The 18,977-nt window shown below is 46.0% G+C and overlaps 1 protein-coding gene across 1 annotated transcript in view; it reads right to left on the minus strand.

Annotated features, from left to right (window-relative positions):
- The window catches only part of cngb1a (cyclic nucleotide gated channel subunit beta 1a), a 28,669-nt gene extending 10,310 nt beyond the window's left edge, over positions 1 to 18,359 (minus strand). The window contains exons 1-29 of the mRNA XM_041948697.1: positions 18,292 to 18,359; positions 16,570 to 16,696; positions 16,316 to 16,355; positions 16,193 to 16,241; positions 15,826 to 15,928; positions 15,698 to 15,717; positions 15,495 to 15,509; positions 14,217 to 14,319; positions 13,465 to 13,489; positions 13,314 to 13,392; positions 12,988 to 13,097; positions 12,677 to 12,734; positions 12,276 to 12,305; positions 11,552 to 11,612; positions 11,437 to 11,464; positions 10,079 to 10,167; positions 9,194 to 9,291; positions 8,826 to 8,963; positions 8,524 to 8,565; positions 7,812 to 7,928; positions 6,581 to 6,595; positions 6,176 to 6,338; positions 5,158 to 5,197; positions 3,363 to 3,519; positions 2,345 to 2,440; positions 2,109 to 2,257; positions 1,599 to 1,832; positions 476 to 684; positions 343 to 393 (exon numbers count right to left, since the gene is read on the minus strand). Of these exons, the coding sequence (XP_041804631.1) occupies positions 343 to 393; positions 476 to 684; positions 1,599 to 1,832; positions 2,109 to 2,257; positions 2,345 to 2,440; positions 3,363 to 3,519; positions 5,158 to 5,197; positions 6,176 to 6,338; positions 6,581 to 6,595; positions 7,812 to 7,928; positions 8,524 to 8,565; positions 8,826 to 8,963; positions 9,194 to 9,291; positions 10,079 to 10,167; positions 11,437 to 11,464; positions 11,552 to 11,612; positions 12,276 to 12,305; positions 12,677 to 12,734; positions 12,988 to 13,097; positions 13,314 to 13,392; positions 13,465 to 13,489; positions 14,217 to 14,319; positions 15,495 to 15,509; positions 15,698 to 15,717; positions 15,826 to 15,928; positions 16,193 to 16,241; positions 16,316 to 16,355; positions 16,570 to 16,695 (2,445 nt within the window). The 5' untranslated portion in view covers position 16,696; positions 18,292 to 18,359. The remainder of the gene's footprint in view (positions 1 to 342; positions 394 to 475; positions 685 to 1,598; positions 1,833 to 2,108; positions 2,258 to 2,344; positions 2,441 to 3,362; positions 3,520 to 5,157; positions 5,198 to 6,175; positions 6,339 to 6,580; positions 6,596 to 7,811; positions 7,929 to 8,523; positions 8,566 to 8,825; positions 8,964 to 9,193; positions 9,292 to 10,078; positions 10,168 to 11,436; positions 11,465 to 11,551; positions 11,613 to 12,275; positions 12,306 to 12,676; positions 12,735 to 12,987; positions 13,098 to 13,313; positions 13,393 to 13,464; positions 13,490 to 14,216; positions 14,320 to 15,494; positions 15,510 to 15,697; positions 15,718 to 15,825; positions 15,929 to 16,192; positions 16,242 to 16,315; positions 16,356 to 16,569; positions 16,697 to 18,291) is intronic.
- Positions 18,360 to 18,977: the final 618 nt, after the last annotated feature.

An 18,977-nucleotide genomic window follows, 5' to 3' on the forward strand; every position in this document is an offset into this window, starting at 1 on the left:
TGCTGACTTGAATGTGCAGCAGGTGAACCATCCAAAGGCTGCAGCTGATAGTAAACTGTGCTGTCAGACCACATCACACCGACCTGCTCCTCACTGGTTTCCTGTTTCCTCCTGCCTGAATGTGGATCTGCTGCTGAGTCCCTGTGATCCGGATCACTGAGACCCTCTGCAGGTCCCACTCATGCTGCCTGACGTTTTGTATTGTTGTATGATTTTATTCACTCAGTGACTGTTTCTAAAGAGCTTTGTGGCTCAGATTTGAAGGAGTTCTCTGAATAAATGATCCTCTCAGGTGTGTCTTCAGGTGTCCTGTGTGCTGTTTGAAGGATGTGTTGCTCTTACCTTAAACCTCTCCGTGGTCATGTAGTTTTCTCTCATGTCCTTTTTGTCACACTGAAACGAACAGACGCCGAGTTAATGAAACGTCTGCGCTGAACTCAAATCAAACAGACGGATTTCTGCTGACGTCACCGACCACGATGTCTCCTCCGCGGACGAACTGCAGCCTGGGCTGGAAGACGAGGATGTCGGTGATGTAGATGAGGTCGCAGGTGTAGTCGGCCAGCAGCCACAGGTGGATGTTTTCGGCGGTTTGGTAGGGAAACGCCCAGCGGACGGGGATCAGCCACACGTTCCAGTTCCACGCCGCCACGACGAAGAACAGCCAGATCACGTAGATCAGATCTGTGGAGACCACGACGCAAAGTCCTCATCAGACCAGCTCAACATACACCGAAGGAAAGTAACTAAGTGCATTTACTCAAGTACTAGATTTCAGTACTATTCTGACGTACATGTACTGTACTCAAGTATTTCATTTTGTGCTACTTTCTACTTCAAATATTTTACCGACTTTAATAACGAATGCAAAAACTAAAGAGCCAATAAATGATTATGTAATATAATAATATAGAATATTGTATTGATTTTGTTACCCAGCAGTATTCAGCTAATCCAATGATGTATGACTGGGTCATTCTGCATGATGAGCACTTTTACTTTTTGTACTTTGAGTATATTTGAGTATACTTCACATTCAAAATGAATGCAGGACTTTCATTTGTAAAAGAGTATTTCGATGTACACTATAGTATTAATACTTGTACTTAGGTCCAGAGTGAAGGATCTATGGGCAGAAATTGAGTATAATATTCATCGTTATGTTTCGTCAGTGTTTAATCACCTGAAAATAAGAATATTTGTGTTGCTGTGATTCAGAATGAGTCTTTATATCTACAGACGGAGCAGCTCCTCCTCACAGAGTCCACCATGTTTCTACAGGAGCCCAGAGAGGACAAACCAAACTCTGAGTCTCCAGAGACTTTCAGGTACCTGAAGGCTGCAATCTGCAGTCTCATCACTAGATGTCACTAAATGCTGCACACTGGACCTTTAAGTATCTGAGTACTGCTGCAGTCAGAAGGATCAATAATATTGATTTACCCAGGATTCATAGCAAACTCAGCGTCAGGCAGCATTTGAAGTTAGACGTTAATCTGAAGTCTGACTGCTAGTTTGATCTGATCCAGAGTCAGTTCATCTGAACACAGACTTGAGACTGCGCAGGTGCTGGAAGGTAAAGGTGTGTATCTGCTCACCTGTGAAGGGGTCGATGCTGGAGGGGAAGCGGTACTCCACGATCACTCGCAGCCAGTCCGGCAGTTTGGGCAGTTTGGGCAGTCTGGGAATTTTTACTGGTTGTCCCAAAATTTTAAAGGGGAGCTCGATCTCCTTCTCCTCCTCCTCTTCCTCGGCTGCTGCAGGAGCATCGTCCTTCTTCTCTTCTCCTGGTGGAGGAGGAGGAGGGGGAGGTGGAGGAGCTTTGCTTGGAGCTGCAGACATCAGACAAAATCTATATGATTATGATGGATTTTACAGAAGATAACATGTATGTTTCATTCGTTCATTCGTTCATTCATTGTCAGCGCTGGAAAGTGACAAAACTATTCTCTCATCAATACTTCATCAATTTATCTGTGAATTCCAGTCAAACCGATGGTATTTTTATTATTTCTGATTATTGTTTTTAATTATTGAAAGTTTCCTCTTCTTGTTCCATGAAAGCACAACATGAGGACAGAAGAAGACAGACGTGTGTCAGTACATACAGGCTGAGGGACTTTCTTCCTCGGACTCGTCCGGGTCCACCAGCCGCTCTCGTCGTTGATCCGTCCGACCTTTAAATGACGTGACGAGCTGGTTCAGACGGTCCTGGATCACCACGCTGCCCACGCTGGCCGCTGACAGAGGACGCATCCTGCAGGACGACAGCAGCAGGACAGAAGACATGGAGGACGGAAGTGACAGAGGTGGAGGACAAAGTGTGTGTGTGTGTGTGTCTCACTCATCATCAGCCGTCAGCAGGTCTCCCTGATTGGACCAGGTCTTCAGCCTCGACAGTTCTCCATCGTCCTCATCTACAGAGAGATCATCTGAAGGACTGAGCGGGACACAGCAAGAGGACATCAGCATGGACCAGAGAGGGAGACAGTACTAAGGTCCTGTACTGCAGTAAAAGTACTAATACCACACTGTAAAAATACTCTGGAAAAGTCCTGCATTGTAAACGTTACTACAGGAAAAGTATGTCAATATAATCAGTAAATGTTACTTGAAGTATTAAAGTAAAAGTACTGCAGTAAAATGTCCCTGTGACTGTTCTCCCGTTCTTCTGTTCTCCTGTTCTCTTGTTCTACTGTCCTTCTGTTCTCCTGTTCTCCTGTTGTCCTGTTCTACTGTTCTCCTGTTGTCCTGTTCTATCTGATCTACTGTTCTGCTGTTCTCCTGCTCTATCTGTTCTGTTCTCCTGTTCTATCTTTTCTCCTGTTCTATCTGTTCTATCTGTTCTCCTGTTCTCCTGTTCTCTCTGTTCTGTTCTCCTGTTCTCCTGTTCTATCTGTTCTCCTGTTCTATCTGTTCTATCTGTTCTCCTGTTCTCCTGTTCTCTCTGATCTCATCAGATTACTGTGACTCAGTCGTTCATGTCAAAGCAGGATTTTACTGTTGGAGCTGGTTGAGCTTCATTTGAACTAATGATTCTTTTCATTCTGGATCAATCAGCTGATTATTTCCTCCATTAATCGATCGATCGGTTTGGAAACATTGTGAAAATAGTGAGAAATGTGGTGACGATGAGGCCAAAGTGACGCCTTCACAGTGTTTGTTTAGTCCAAAGCTCCACATTATTACAAACACATTCAGATCATTCAGATAACAACAGATGACAGACAGACGTGAAAATGTTGGTTTAGCTGCTAAACCGGTTTTGAACTTCACGTCTTCACTGTATTTTCTAAACAAGGCGCTTCATAGCGTTGGATCTGTAGCGCCCCCCTCAAGCCCGACGATGACGTGTCCGTTACCTGAGCTTTGACAGCGGGATGTTGTGGACCGTCAGAGTCCCGGACTCCGGTTCTGGGGTTGTGAGAATTTCGGGGAGCTTCAGGCCTTTTCCCTGACCCTGATGCACACCCTCCACCGTCAGCCCCGGAGCTCCGCCCACACCTCCACCACAGCTCCCTGAGGAACAGACCAGAGGAAAACTGCTGGGTAACATCGCCTCGCAGCTGAGACGACACGAGCGACTTGAAGAGGCTAAGTGACGTAGCACCTAGCTTCATTTAGCTCCCAGTTGTTTCCTGATGCTCCATACTCTGCTTGTAGCTAGCTACAAAGAGCCTAGCATGTCGTTGTTTGTTTTGGGATGTTAAAGTAACTTGAGTCTCGTTCTCTCACTGAAGAAGACCATGAGAAACAGCTGAAAGCTCTAGAAGCGCTCATCATGTCCACAGCTGTGTTTTGGTTGCAGTGATCGTTTGTGTTTTATCGGTTTTACAGCTGTAAAGTATTTTTGTGTGTTTACTTCAGGCTAAAACCACAAATATCTGGTTTAGATACTGAAAACCATGTTTTTTAGACTGTTTGTCTAAATGTTGTGTGTTTGCCTCTCGTGCTGTGGGGCTGTTTCTCTGTGTCTGAACCACATGAAGCAAAGGGAACAGCACACAACCAAAGAGCCGCGCACAGCACCAACATCCACGTCCTGTCATATCACCTGAAGTGTGTTCGCTGGCGGCCGGCGGTGAAGCGGTGCAGAGCAGCGGGGCATGATGGGAGCGATGATGAGGAGGATGTTCCTGATACAGAGGTTTGTTTGGCACTTTAAAGGTTTCGATCTACAGAAACTGTCTATGAGGTTTCTCTACGGGGCTGCTGCAGGAGGACGGGTTAAGGCTGCTGAGGATGCTGGGAGTCGGAGTTAAGGCCACTGAAGCGGCGGACGATGCTCGTGCAGCACTGTCGCGCCAGCGCGGGGAGCCGCGACAGCTCCTGGGTCAGCTGGGCGAGCTCTGGCGGCAGAGTCGGGCTGAGGTTATGGCCGAGCATCAGCTTCCTGCAGCTCTCCAGACTCTGAGCAGTGAGCGGGAATTGAAGCAGGAAGCTCTTTATCAGCGAGCAAATGTCGGGAACTGAGGAACAGAAACAGAGTCAAAGACGAGGAGAGAACTGTGAGATCGGAACGTCCGCAGACGCCGTTCAACGTCACTTTAACCTCATCAGCTGTTCACTGTTTGAATGACGTCGGCACCAGCAGACCTGGTCCTTTCACACCTGGCGGGAAACTCGCTGTGTGTTGTTCTGTGTGTTGAGGAATGAGGCTGTACAACTCAGTTCAGTTCAGTTTTATTCATACAGCACCACATCACAGCAGAGGCGGCCTCAGGACTCGTTCCACAGAGAGCAGGTCGGGACCACACACACTACATACAAGACCCAACAAGTCCACCACGAGCAAGCACCCGGCGACGGAGCCGAGGAATCACTTCCTTCCTGTACAGAGTTCACTGAATAGTTTAAAGGCTGCTTATTGGTCACGATGCTTTAGTGAACTCGTGTTCTAGGAGTTGACCTTTGACCCCTCTGAGGTCAGAGCGGTCACTGACATGTTTCTGTTTGAGTAAACCTGACTTTGTTCTACTTCTTAGTTCTGAGGCTCACAGACGTCACTGATTAGCTGTGTTACTGTTCTGGGATCAGATGTCATATCTTCATATTTCTCATTTGATTTTTTATGATATTTATTGGGTTTTATATTAACAGACATGGTCTCTGGCGATTCTTCAGGTTGTTCTGAGGTAAAATGCTTTCAGCTCTCACCTCCACGTCCACCTTCTTGTTCTGCTGCTGCTGAATTGGCCTGAGAGAAGAAGAAGAAAAAGAAGAAGAAGAAAAAGAAGAAGAAGAAGACGACAAAATAATGTAATTTTCTCTACAACTTAACATCAGTTAAATAGAACTACACTCACAATTTAAAAGCTAACTTCTTTATTCAAGCATCAAATGTCAATCAAACGGTCCTCAAAAGGAGTCTGCTGAGTTGTCATGGCAACATATGGTTGAAAGCCTTGAGTAGGGATTGTCTTGTGGAACTCTTTCCAAGAAATGAACTTAGTCTCAGCAACTTAGTCTTTAGTTTTGCACCAAAGTGCACATGAAGACGTGCTTTGCATGTAGACAGATCCATCGCCATGACAACTGATCAAACTCCATCTGCTGAGGAAGACCACCTGATACAGCTGGTTACAACTGTTTGCTGAAGCTTTGTGGGAACATTTGATTTGTTTGGAGAAAAAATGTAGTAAAACAAGAGATAATCCACAATGAGCCAACACTGTTAATGAGAAAGTATTCTTCCCAGCTGGGGATTAATAAAGTTTATCTTATCTTATCTTATCTTATTTTATATCTATGAACACAGAGCACAGCGGTCTGTTTACTGTGGTAAACCTACAGTTTATCTAGTTTATCTAAATCACTTTATCTGGAGGCAAAACCTAAAGTGAAAATTCCTGAAATGTTGGTAAAAATCTCTCATTGCCACCTGATGAATACAGTGATTTTATTTCTGATAGAAATGATGAAAGCAGCAAGCGATAAAATAAGACTGAAGTTGTGGTAAATGAGAATAATCCTTAAACGGATGTGTGGTCAAACAGTTACTTCACTACTCCAACCAGCAGGAGGAGCTGTAGGTTGTAACCATCAACTTTCAGCTCTGAAGGTCACATAAGTCACTAATGAGGACGATGAGTCAGAAAGTAAAAAACCCTCCAGCCAACCAGAATACTGGAGGCTCTGTGGTCATGGTCTGAAGTCAGAAGGTAGACGGATTCACCTGATTTGTGGTGGCGGTCTCGGCCTCTGGAGGTTGTGGCTCCGGTTGTTGGGTGATCGACTGGGAGACTGGACTCTCCAGGTCTCTCTTCTCCGATGCTGGTTCTACATCTGTTGATGAAGGAGTTGCTTCGTCCTCAGCTGGACAGATGTCCACCAGGCACCTGATGAAGAAGAGCAAATGTCATGAATGATAGAAGAGCAGATTAGACCTGATGAAGAGCTGCAAACTGATCCTTCCACTGGGATCCATGATGTTCACATACGTAGCAGGTCAGAGAAGTAAATGTGTGTAGCAGTGCAGTGGCAGCACTAATAGCATTTTGTGGGTCCCTGAGGATGTTTATGTGTACAGGATATGTATGTTGTAGCATGTAAACTGTGACACTGACATATTTCAACATACCTCGTGAGGTTTTCCCTGAATCATAGAAGAAAAGTTGGCAAAAAACAACACAAAATAAAGTCAAGTTTGTCCACGAGGAGACAGACGTGCAGCAGACAAAAACTGGGCATAAAGAAACTATTTAAAGTTCCAGCTTTGGTCCTAGCTGAGCTGAAGCTAGCAAAGCTAATGAAGCTAAGCTTTGCCACGAGGACAACTCAATACGAACACCTCGTCATTCCAACAGAGATGAACAACAATAATTCAGTCTGAGTGTAACAACCAGACCTCCCATTAGCTTTGATAGCTACTGGGTGCCAGTGTTAACACCTGGAGTCAGACTACTGTACCTGGGTCGACTCTGGTGTCATTCATCACAAGTCTGGCACGAGTACAGCAAACAGGCAAGCCTTAGGCTACAGGCCAGACTCATGCAGATCACTAGAAGCTACCATTTAGCCGAGAACAATGACTGGAAACCACTGAAGTGTGTTTCGGCTTTTTGAAAAGATCTGTTCTCTCTCACTGATCCGGGTCTGGGTCACAGTGGCAACAGGCTAAACAAGCTAGCCTTCCTTCTCCCCCGCCACATCCTTCCCTGCCACAGCTACACCCCCCAGGTCAAACTGGTCATCAATCCCTTCAGTGTGTTCTGGGTCTCCGTCCAGCTGGCCACGCCTGATAAACCTCCACAGGAAGATCCTGGAAGCATCTGGTCAGACGAACCACTTCAACAGGGTCCTTTCACTTAAATCCTTCATCTCATTCTTTCTCATAATTACAGATTGACTGGTCAATGAAGACCTTCACCTTCAGGCTCAGCTCCCATTTCACACAGGACGAGGCAGGACAAGACTTAGAGGACACCTTACCAGAGGTCACTGAAGGAGCCATGAGAGTTTACTCAGTCTACATTTGTTTTGTTGAAGTGAAGGTTTATGAGCTGTATGAATGGACAGAAGCTGAATGGTGTGAGTCCACTTTGTGTACTCACACTACTCTGGAACAGGGCAGGACTACAGGAAGTAAAAAGCTTCGTAGATCTAATGCACAAGCTGCAGGAAGAGAGCAACTCAAACCAAAATATAAAGACATCTTAGGGTTTAATAGAGAACTCCACAAGAGGGTCACATCATGCCAAATACACTCACTGGTGGTCTATACATAAACTGAACAAGTAGAAGAGAAGTATGGGAGCGTCCCTCCGTCTTATTGCAGGAGCGAGCCTTTATCTAGTGATGGCCGAGCTCACTGATCTGGTTTTTGCTCTTCCTCGACAGTGGCTTTGTTATTTCCCTCTGTTACTTTCTCTTCCTCAGGGCTCCTATTGTCTGCGCTGTCTTCACTTTCCTCCTGCAGGTGCCGCAGCCTGAATGGTGTGCAGCGAGGGACAAACAAGATGGAGAGCCCCCGTCAGACGGTTCAGCTCACTGTGTACGAAAGCAGTTAAGGCGCTTAAGGGGGGCAGCATCCGAGTCAAGCAGAGAGCAGCAGAGCTTTAGCTGAGGGTTTGCCAGCAGAAGAAGCTCAAAGCACAGAGAGTGCAGAACAAAGTGACGTAAACATTTCAACAAGTCAGCGTTCTCATGTTGAGCCACTTCAGGACAGGGTGTCTGAACCAGGTCCAGACTGAAACTCACTCTGAAATACTGCAGGAAGTCTTACTAATTATTACGGAGCATAAAACATCATGGAAATGGCCTCTCTTTAGGTGACTTGAATCGCTGTAATACTACAGGAAGCCTGATCTCTAAGGGTCCCTCTCGAAGTAACACTCCAACCCAAACCCGCTGAGCACCTCAGAGGAAAAAGGTTTGATCCACTGATTGATCTGATTCAGCCACGTCATCTTCAGCGGACACAGGAGCTGCAGCAGCGTTAGCTTGGAGCAGTTAACTCAACATGGCAGCAGGACGTGAGACGGCAGCAGGTGGTGGTTCGGGGTTTCGTGAAGCTGGACTTACTCTGGGTCGTCCTCATTCTCCTCCTCCAGGATGTTGGGCAGTCTGTTGAGAGCGAACAGCAGGACAGTCAGCGGCTGCACAGTGTGTTGTCTTTTAATGGACTGGATCTGTACTGTCTTCTAATCTCAAATTCAGCTGCTCTTCAACCAGAATGAGAGTGTTGTAAGACAGTTCAGTTCATCACAGAGACGCTGCTGTAAGTCTTTCCTGTTAGCTCCTGAAGCGCTGACAGTTTACAGGTGCAGAGTTTTGACACAACAGTATCTGTATGAATTCATGTGCTGTGTGTGTTTGTCACTTACTGCTCATTGGACTCCGGCAGCGTCTCTATGACGATCTTAGCTGAATGCTCCACCTCCAGCTGCCGGACTGCCTCCTCTGCTGCCTTCCTGGCCATCTCCTCCGCGATGCGGGCCGCCTCCAGACGCTCCTGCTGCAGCCTGCACAGCACAGAAGAGCTAATTACATCAAGCTAATTACACTTAAGAGTCTAAACGAAAGAAGGAAAATTAGCCTAAAGCCCTGCTGGTCGCGGAAATGCTGCAAATTGTAGCCCCTAAAATAACAAACAACAGCAATTAACAAGTTGCTGAGATACTCCACTGTGGACTGACATGACTGAACAATGAAGAGACATCTTCCTCCTCAGTTAGAGAGCAGCTCTGCTAACCTTTCCTCCATGTGAGCTGAAACTGCCTCTCCAGCCTCCTTCTTGGTGGTGTCCATCAGTGGAGTCAGTTGATCCATTGCCGTCTCTGCGTCTTGTATCTGCAACCAACCACAGAGCCTCTTTCACACCGGACAAAACCCCACCAACACCCACTGATGTCTTCAGTGGAGATGGGTACAATCAGCATTCATTCCTGGGTCACATGACTGCAGCAGTCGTGGGTACTTATCAGCTCTGATCAGCACTGATTGAAACTCGACACCTGGGTGGTCACGCTAATGTTCGCTCCTTTCCTGGTGTGATGGTGATGATGCTGTGTGTTGTTGTAGTTCAAAGTGGTACCTACTCTGGTCCAGTTCTGATACCCTTTGAGGTGCCTACCGCAGCACCATGATGCTACCTATCCTGTTTCTACCATAGTGCCCCTCAAAGTACTCAGATTAGCATTTAAACATGCAAGCTAACTGCTATTGGATATCATCATGCTACCCTTAGCATGCTAGCAAGCTATGTGGGTTTAGAGTTGTTTTTGTGAAATTGGGTCATCACTGATGAAGGTATGATGTCGTGAACTGAATCGTTGCACAGGTGGAAAATCAGCCATGAGGCTCATGATCTAATCATCAATAATCATGTTGATTATAGATGATCAGAACACCAGAACTGTGTCTTTTTTGAGTAAAAATCACAGACGGACAGTCAAGGGATTTTATGAAGGTCTGGAATTAATAATTAACCGATCACAAGAAAACTAAAGATCTCAAGATGATTATTTTTATGAACACTTCTTGATTTAATGAGAACATTTATTACTCGTCTCTTCATTCAGCGTCTCAATGCAGACGATGCTGAATGTTACCTGAAGATGGGCGGAGTCAGACTCACCTCTTTCACCTCCGACTGCTGCTGCTTGGCCTCCGTGTCCTGTTCCACGTCCTCCAGAACCAGGTCTGTCTTCTTCTGCGCGATGCTGACTGAACGCCACACAGCAGGAAGAGCGAGGCTGAGTGACCTCTTCATGTGTGTGTGTGTGTGTGTGTGACAGAACTCATCTATGATTTTAATCAAAGACTTCATTGATTAATCTGTTCTGAACATCCAAAAAACAAACGTGCAGAAACACTGACAGAAAACACGTCACATGTTTGGACATTTCACGATTAGTCGATCAGACTCACAGACTGACTGATTGATTGATTGATTGATTGATTGATTGATTGATTGATTGATTGATTCCTCTTTGTACCTTCAGGTTTACCAACAAACACAACAAAAACACGCAGCAACCCACTGGTTTTTTCAAATGAGACGAATCTTTATTTTCATGAACATACAGAAAAGTGCTTTAATAAGATACGTTGTCCGCTCTTCGTTAGCTCTCGTTGTATTTTTTGCAAAACTATCTTTAAAAAAGCAAAAGCTGGAAAAATGATTGGTCTCGTGTCCAGATCTGCAGCTAACACCGACAACAGGATAATGTTTCAGCTGAGCTGGGACCAGACGTTACTACACCGCAGCATGGATGATTAAACACAGTCCGATAAAGACTTTGAACTGATTCAGTGAGATAGAGACCGGCGATCACACTGTATGCTCATCATTAGCGAAATCATAGAGACCATGAGGAGCGCCGACTCAGGAGGTCTCCTACCATCATTAGAAAAGATCTCACAGGGCATCATGGAGTGAAAGCACAGCAGCTGCTCCGTCTGTCTGTCTGTCTGTCCTTCAGTCACTGATACTTTCTGCTGCTGTCAGTGTCAGTGTGAGCGACTCTGCCGGCTCTTCCTTCTCCTTTTATTTTAAGGGGCTTTGCCGCCTTTCCCCCCTGAAACAGAAGGAGAAGAGCAGCCCGGTTAGAGTCCGCCTCAGCACTGACACCAGCCCCTGCCAATCAGCACACAGCTAGAAGAACCAATCAACCAATCAATCAATGATCGATGCATGTGTTTCTGCACGCTGCAGCTGACACCTGTGACCACACCTGAGAGTGATGTCACAGAGTACTGACCAACATCTTATATCACAACCTTCTGGTCTGGGGAGCATTCACACTGTTTCTATGGTGGAAACTGAAAGCTGTTCTTTAGCATCAGTCCAAACTTCATCATCAAGTGTTCCCAGAAGGCTCGTGTGTCGGATCTGTTCGTTACCTGTATGTAAATTATCTGCAGCCAGCAGCTACATGGAATGAGTCCTGAAATACTCGGATATCAGTGATCCTGATGGTCATGTCTACTTACTGCTCTGCACCTCGTCACTGCCGTAGTCCTGCGTGAAGGGAACAAATATGTTAACGACATATTCACTGATGGTCTGTTGGGTTTATGCGTATGAGCGATGAAGAAGAAGACTCACCTGCTTCTGTACCGGCTGAGGCAACATGCGACCAATCCCACTCATGATCCAGTCCACCACACTGTCACACAGGACACCCAGGAGTTAGACCAAACCCAACTCTTTGTCCTAAAGGTACAGCCTCAAACGCCCTCGCATGTCACACACAGTGTTACATTAGCCAAAAACACCAGCGACTATATCAGACACGATGCTCGCCGCTCGTGGCTACAGCACAATGTCTGATCTCGCTAGTTGTTTGTAGCTAGCGTATCAGATTTTATACTGTTCATAACGAGCATAACATTAACTCGTATATCAGAATGCTGTTTGTAGCTAGCATTACATTAACTCAGATCAGAATTTATGATAGCATAGCATAACACAAGCTAGCATGTCAGATGTTTTGGTAGCTACGCCAGCTTTAGTTAACCAGTGTAATGTTGAACAGGCATATCTGGCATCATGCTGTTTGTGGTTGAAAGTAAAATACATGTAAATAATAAATCAATACATAATAATAAAAATACAAATCAATAATCCAACCTCATGCTTATTAGCAAATCTGAAGTTATGATGCACAATATCCAGTGTTACACTGTCTGAGTTTAGCCAGACATCATCCAGCTTATGATGCGCTGTGTTTCCTCGTAATGACATTTTTTAAATTTGTAGTTTAGCGTCCGCAGCTAAAGCTGGTCGCGCTGCTGCGACTGTAATGTTGGATAAACATGTTTGCACGTACTTGGCCTGCTGCTCTGCTTCTCTGGAAGACCTGCGAGGACCAAAGGAAAAGAGCAAAGTGCTGAACAGCGGTCACTTCATCCAGTACAACACCTGAGAACACCTGAGACTGCCACCTGTGGTGAGCTGTTAGCTCTGTTTATTGTGTTTTAGCTCAGTGGAGGAGGAAGTATTCAGATCCTGCATCGAAAATATTACTTCAGCACAAGTACCATCAGGAAAATGTACTTAAATATTCAAAGTAAAAGTACTGAGTGTTCTGAGAAGCAAAAAACACTGAAACCATCATCACTACAGACGGTTTTCTGTCAACTGACAGGAAATGAAGGATCCTGCTCTGCCTCTGCAGAGAGTGAGAGTTATTATAGAGCCTGACGTTCAACATGTTCCACAGCGTCTCACCTCTCAGTGTCAGCGGCTGGTTTGGGGGCTGGAGGAGGTTCTGGTGCTGGAGCTTCAGCTGTTTCAAGAAGCGGGAGACATTTATATTATTAATATTTGTCCTGTAACATGACCTGTCTGAAGACGTCAGCGTGAGTAGAGTAGAGGACTAGAGCTGTCCTATCTAGTCTGGTTGCGTATGAACTGATGAAGCCTGCTCGGATGAGAGGTGAAACGTCTTCTAAGACAAACTGACGAGGTCCAGTTGCGAACGATTGAATGCCCTAAAGCAGTGATGATGATGATGTGAGGCTGACAAAGAGCTGCGGTACCTTTAGCTGAAGGAGCGTCAGTCTTCTCGCCGACGTCTGTCTTTGAGCGAACATGAATCTCCGGCTGAGGAATCACCTTCTCTATACTGTGTTTGATCCAGTCTATCATCCTGCCAGTCACACACACACACACACACACACACACACACACACACACACAAACACACACAGATTTGGATTATGAATTAAACTTATTAAAACATCCTAACTCAATCAGACATATTCTTATTTCTGTCCCTCTTTGCTCCTCTGTCTCTTTTTTGGTACTCTTTTTTTGGACTTTTAAAAATCTTTTGACTTGGTAAAGTGTGAGGTGACACACACACCTGGGTGGGACAGGTATGTTGTCTTTCTGCTCCTCTCGGTCTGACTCCACCTCCACCACCGTCACCTGAGGCTCTGCAGCTGAAAGACACCAAACCGGTCAGAGTCTGAGGAACATTAGTGAGCAGGAATATTCATGTGTCACATTCTCACCTGGTGCAGCTGCTGCTGGACACACCTGAGGAGAAACAAACACATGAGGTCACGTGACCAGCAGAAAAGGACCATGGGAGATTTATGGAGTTTCTAATGTCTTCTGTCTCTCTGGAGGAGAAACTGACTTCAGACTTATCGGAGGCTGACAGGACAAATTTATCAGGTGAGGTGCATCATGGGAGATGTAGGCTACAGTGTTTTTGGAAATAAATTTCTTTGTGTAACATATTAAAAAGGTTTCATTGTTTCAGCTGAACATTTTTTTGTTACATTATAATGAAATGAGTTTTGATTGGTTTTAGGTTCCCACCTCGTTCAGTTTTTCAGGGTTAGCTAAAGTTAGATTTAGGGTTCGTTCTGGCTCTCAAGACAAGTTTGATAATTTGGAAAACACGTGCTGTATTTCCAGTCGCCAGGCAACCAGTGGGGAGACTCCAGGAAGCTACTGGTCCGAACCAACAAAGAGTCAATCTGAACTCAGCAGGAAAGCAGTAAAACTGAGATATTCAGGTGAGTCAGTGTGAGTCTGTGTGAGTCAGATCAGGCTGGTGTGTTACAGTCAGTGTGAATTTGATTCAACTGAATAATCCGCCATGACCTCAGTGTCACGTTTCAGCATCTTTAGGAGGTTTAATGACCGTAATCCTTCCAGGGAAAGTAAACAGAGAAGAAACAGATGCTGTGAGAGTGGAACGCTCTCTCAGTGGGTATTTATGTTCTGCAGGATGTTCTGAGGTTTCCTCGTGTACCTCAGTGGGCGGCTCAGCTGGTGGAGACTCTTTGCTCTTCACGTCAGGAACATGAGGAACAACCTTCTCCAAACCCTGAGCGAGCCAAGCTATCATCCCTTTTCTGTGGAAACACACAAACATGATGTTTGTCAGACGGCTGCTGAGCTTCAGCCTGAACCTCGATGATCCGAGACAAACGAACAGGACGAGGATCACGTGATCAACGGACGCAGCTGCGTGCGATGACAACTAATTATTAGTTCAATTATACAGGCAGGAAGATCATTACGTCATTTCTATATGTCTGCTACAACATCAGGACTGAACAGGATACTTAATGTTAATCCACTCTGGTAAAGTGATGACTGCCAACAAATAACCCTTCACTAAACCCCTCCACCAAACAGCAGCTGTCCAATCACAGCTGAGTAACTGTAACGAGCCCTGCAGGCCTGTTAGCTTCACTTTTCTCTACATGTCGATGGTCTGCATGAGGCTCAAAGTCCAGCGACGCTCTCTATCTCAACAGTTTGGAGGGCGGCGTCCTTTCTGTAGTCTTTCAGAATCCTAAAGCAAAGAACAAATGTGGCAGCTAATGTTAGCATGCCGGGCTAACTAGCTTACTACCTGCAGTAGAAACCAAGCGTTATGTCCAAAATCAATGTGCATGTTAACAGCTTTCTACACGATTCTACAGGTTCCATTAGAAAATCAACATCCGCTGTCTGTGGATCCGTCTGTGATCTGGATCAGAGTTCAGAGTCACGGCAGCAGCTGTGGCCAAAGCTGCGTTAGAAACCATCACATCTGTCAAAGTCATGGCTGATTCCTCACATCCTCAAATCCTTCTATCACGTAAAAGTGAAGCAAACGGTTTGAAGACAGCGACAGTAAAGCAGAGTGTAAATCTAAGCATGTACTGCTGGTCCAGGTCTGGTTTTCTATCGCCAGAATCCAAGATGAGAGGCGCAGCAACAGTAGCTAAAGGGGGCGGGGCTTAGCAAGGGGTCACCTGAGCTCCAGAATCAAGGTGAAACGTAAAGCAAGCAAAACTTTGTTTTCATCCACTGTTAATCGAGATGCTCACTATCTGCCAATCTCTAGGCTGATGGGGATTTAAAGCAGCTCACTATATGGCATCCTGCCTGTTGATAGCTTTATAAAGTGGCTCACTATTTGGCACTGTGCCTGCTGAGAGGTTTGTAAAGCAGCTCACTATCTGGCATTCTGTGTGTTAATTGGTTTTAAAGCAGCTCAGTATTTGGCGCGAGGTCATTTCCTGTCATGATTACTCACTCGTCTTCAGGTTTACTGGCGTCCACAGAGGAGGAAGAGGACAGAGGGAGGGAGCGTCAGTCAGCTGATTTCTAACAGGAACCTTTTCATCACATATTCTCATCGTGTTGCGTCTGTCAGTGAACCCTGACTCAGACACCTGAATCAGCTCACTGACCACGAACGTCTCAGTGACCACACACACACACACACACTGCGTTTACCTGGTTGCTGCGCTCTCCTCCTGTGAACACAGGTGATGAATGAAGGGAAAGATAGAAAACATGATCAGGATACACAGACAGACCTGAACTCAGCAGAATCTGATCCCAGGTCAGTTTGTGATTGTCACCTTGGAGGTGGAGTTGGCTCGACTCAGCTTCGGCGAGACGGCGGGTTGAGGCAGGGCGCTGCTGATCCACGTCAACACGCCAGGCTGAGGCTCAGGCGCCGCACTGACAACATGACACGAGTTTGAACTGTTTCATTTACCCAATCAATCAATCAATCAATCAATCAATCAAACAATCAATCAATCAATCAATCAATCAATCAATCAATCAAATCAATCAAATCAACCGTGCAACGTTTCAAACTGAAGCAGCTCTGAAATCTCAAAGTTCAGGTCGGCAGACTGGTTCAGGCGGGCAGACCAGACTCGATCCAGGAGGATCCGGTCAGATCTTGAATGGATCACTGTGGATGTCGGTGGAGCTCACCTGTTCTCTGCTACCTGTGCGTCCTGCGGGGGTTTGTCGGCTGTTGGAGCTGTTGATGAAACGATAACGTTCAGAGCGAAGAACAGATGGAACCGCGTCACGTTCTCTGTGCGAGTCTCTTACCTTCAGGTTTACACTCGTCCTCAAACGTCACCTTCTTCTCCTGAAAACACGAAACAACAGCACGAAACAGGAAAGTCACCGACTGAAATATCCAGATCCAGACGGTTCCAGGTGAGAGAGCCGCCAATCAAAACCTCAACCAAACCCCCCCCCCCCCCCCCCCCCATCGAAACAGCCAATAACAAACCTGCCTCTGAATTTTGATGTTAAAATGTACAAATCATCCAGATATGAAACGTGTTGTTCAGGTTTACCTGAACAGGGGGTGGGGGCACTGCAGGGGGCGGGGCAGCAGCTGGTTTCTCCTCCTTCTGTTCGTCATCTTTCTTGGGTGGGGGCTCAGGCGGCTGGGGAACGACTTTGACCACCCAGCTCAACATCCTCCATGAACAAACACACCAACAGAGAAGATTACTGCGAGGAAGTGACCTCACCTGTCAGGCTCACCTGTCCTCTGTCCTTTCCTTTCTCTTGAATAACAAAAAAACAATTTTACAGTTTTTATTTAGACTTTAAGAAACTATTTTCTTCCCACAGTTTAAGACTGAAAGTTTATTTTTGAGCTCAGAAACAAACACAGCACAAAACTCACTGAAGAACTCAGAAAATGTAATTATTAATTAATATAATAATTATTAATGGACGCTGTGGGGACATTGTTTTGTCCAAAAGGTGAAAATACATCTCATCTATCAGTAAATGGCTGTAAAGGTGACGCTCAGTGTCTCAGGTGAGACATATGTTAAAATGCTGAACGGAGCAGGAACAAAACGTGAGCTCCAGTAAAACGTTTAATAATCAGAATGAAATCTGGACTCCTGAACAAACAGCGGTTAGCTTCTTTCTGTTTCCTCTACAACTGACCTGCTTCTCTCTGTACCGTGTTAATGGTGTTTAGATCATGTCTGGCTGAGCGTCAGCTTCAATTAGAGCCGACCCATCATGACCCTAATCCACCACAGGAGGCCCGGCAGCAGGAAACATCTGTGTGCATCCATTTCAACGGGTGACCACGTCCTCGTTTCCACTCTCCAGATGCTCTTTAGTCAGTCAGCCAGGTTAGCGATTAGCCTGTTAGCCTGTTAGCCTGGTGACCAGTCAGTAACCAGAAATCCAGCCACCAGTTTGGTGGTTGATGATAATTCAGTTAATCGGGTAATTAGCCAATTAGCAACAATGTGCCACAGTCAAACAGGTAAACGGTCAGACAGGTAAACATTTTGGTGGTTTATAATCAGCCGGCGAGTCCAATTAGCAAGCTAACAACAAGGCTACTCACAGAATCTTCAACCAGTTCATCAGTCAGTCAGCAGCCCAATGAGTTAGCTAGTAAACATTTGACCAGCTACCTGGCTTATGAATTAACCCGTCAACACATCAGACCACGGTCCACGACAGACTGTCGCCCGCCAACCATCACAAGTACAGACAAGTCAGTTTTATTTCAAACCTCAAAGGGCTTTAAGATCTGGACCACATGCAGCCTGGATCCTGTCAGGCGGGACTGAGGGATGGAAAACTGACCCTAGTGCTGCAGATCACCTGCATATTATCACCTAACACCCCAAACGTTTACGATTTCCTGCTGAGCCTGGGTCAGTGGTCCAAACAGCAGCTGTTCAGGTTTTTATTTTGTCTGTCTGTCGTATTTTGAATTTCACCTCTCTGACCTCGCTGCACACTCCTGCATCAAAGCATCAAACCACGATTTGACTAGAAAACCTGACAAATCACGCGACAGCTACGATTCACGCTTTCATTTCTGCGTCTGAAGACAGAAAATTAATCCAAACAACAAACCATGAGCTGCACATTTCACATTTCACTGAACAAAACCAGTGAAACAAGCAGAACGCAGCAGGAACCGACTCTGCAGCGTTTCCACTCCTGATGCCGTGTCTGTCGAGGTGCGTTTTGGGATGCAATGTGCAGGTGTGGGTGGGTGTGGTCCACGTCTCAGCGGTCTCTTGTCCTACCTGAGTTGTTCAGTCAGGGTCCAGCAGCATCCCACAAAGCTGCGGTGAAGAAGTAGTGAAGACCTGCAGGGATCTGAACACTGTGGCAGGATTATGGAGGAGCTCTGCTAACAGGATTACTGAGGAAGGGCAGAGTGAGACAGAACGGGGTGGGACGGGACTCAGATTAGACTCCCACACCTGAATCATGGAGGGAACCGAACCGCAGGTCCTCGAGTCCGGGAACAAAACCACCGACAGGCTTCCATAGACGAGAGAGAAGCCAGGAGGTGGACAGAACCACGCTGATGTTTCCAGAAATGATGAGAGAACATCAGCTTCATCACTGTACACACACGTTTAGTTTAGCTAAACTTAGCTTAGCACAAAACAATTGGGATGTTTTATTGGCAGCACAAGCAAATTCCAGTGATTTTGATAGTGTGCATGAAGTAAAGCAGCGGCTCCTCTCTGAGAGGTGTGAATGAAGCTCTGCTGGACTCCCTGGAGGTTCCTGCTGGGGGATCAGCGGGTGTTTGGGTTTGGAGGGATTCAAGAGCCGAGTGTTGATTTAATGTTGAAATTGGATTGAAGACCGAAGCGAAGCTCAGTGTCATCGGTCGCATCATCAGCTCTTCTTGTTTTAAACATTCAGCTCAGCTCGTCTTTGAACAGGAGCAAATACCTTCACGTCCTTCATTCAGCAC

The sequence above is a fragment of the Chelmon rostratus genome, chromosome 1 (assembly GCF_017976325.1).
Source record: "Chelmon rostratus isolate fCheRos1 chromosome 1, fCheRos1.pri, whole genome shotgun sequence".
In the NCBI taxonomy this organism is placed as follows: domain Eukaryota; kingdom Metazoa; phylum Chordata; class Actinopteri; order Chaetodontiformes; family Chaetodontidae; genus Chelmon; species Chelmon rostratus.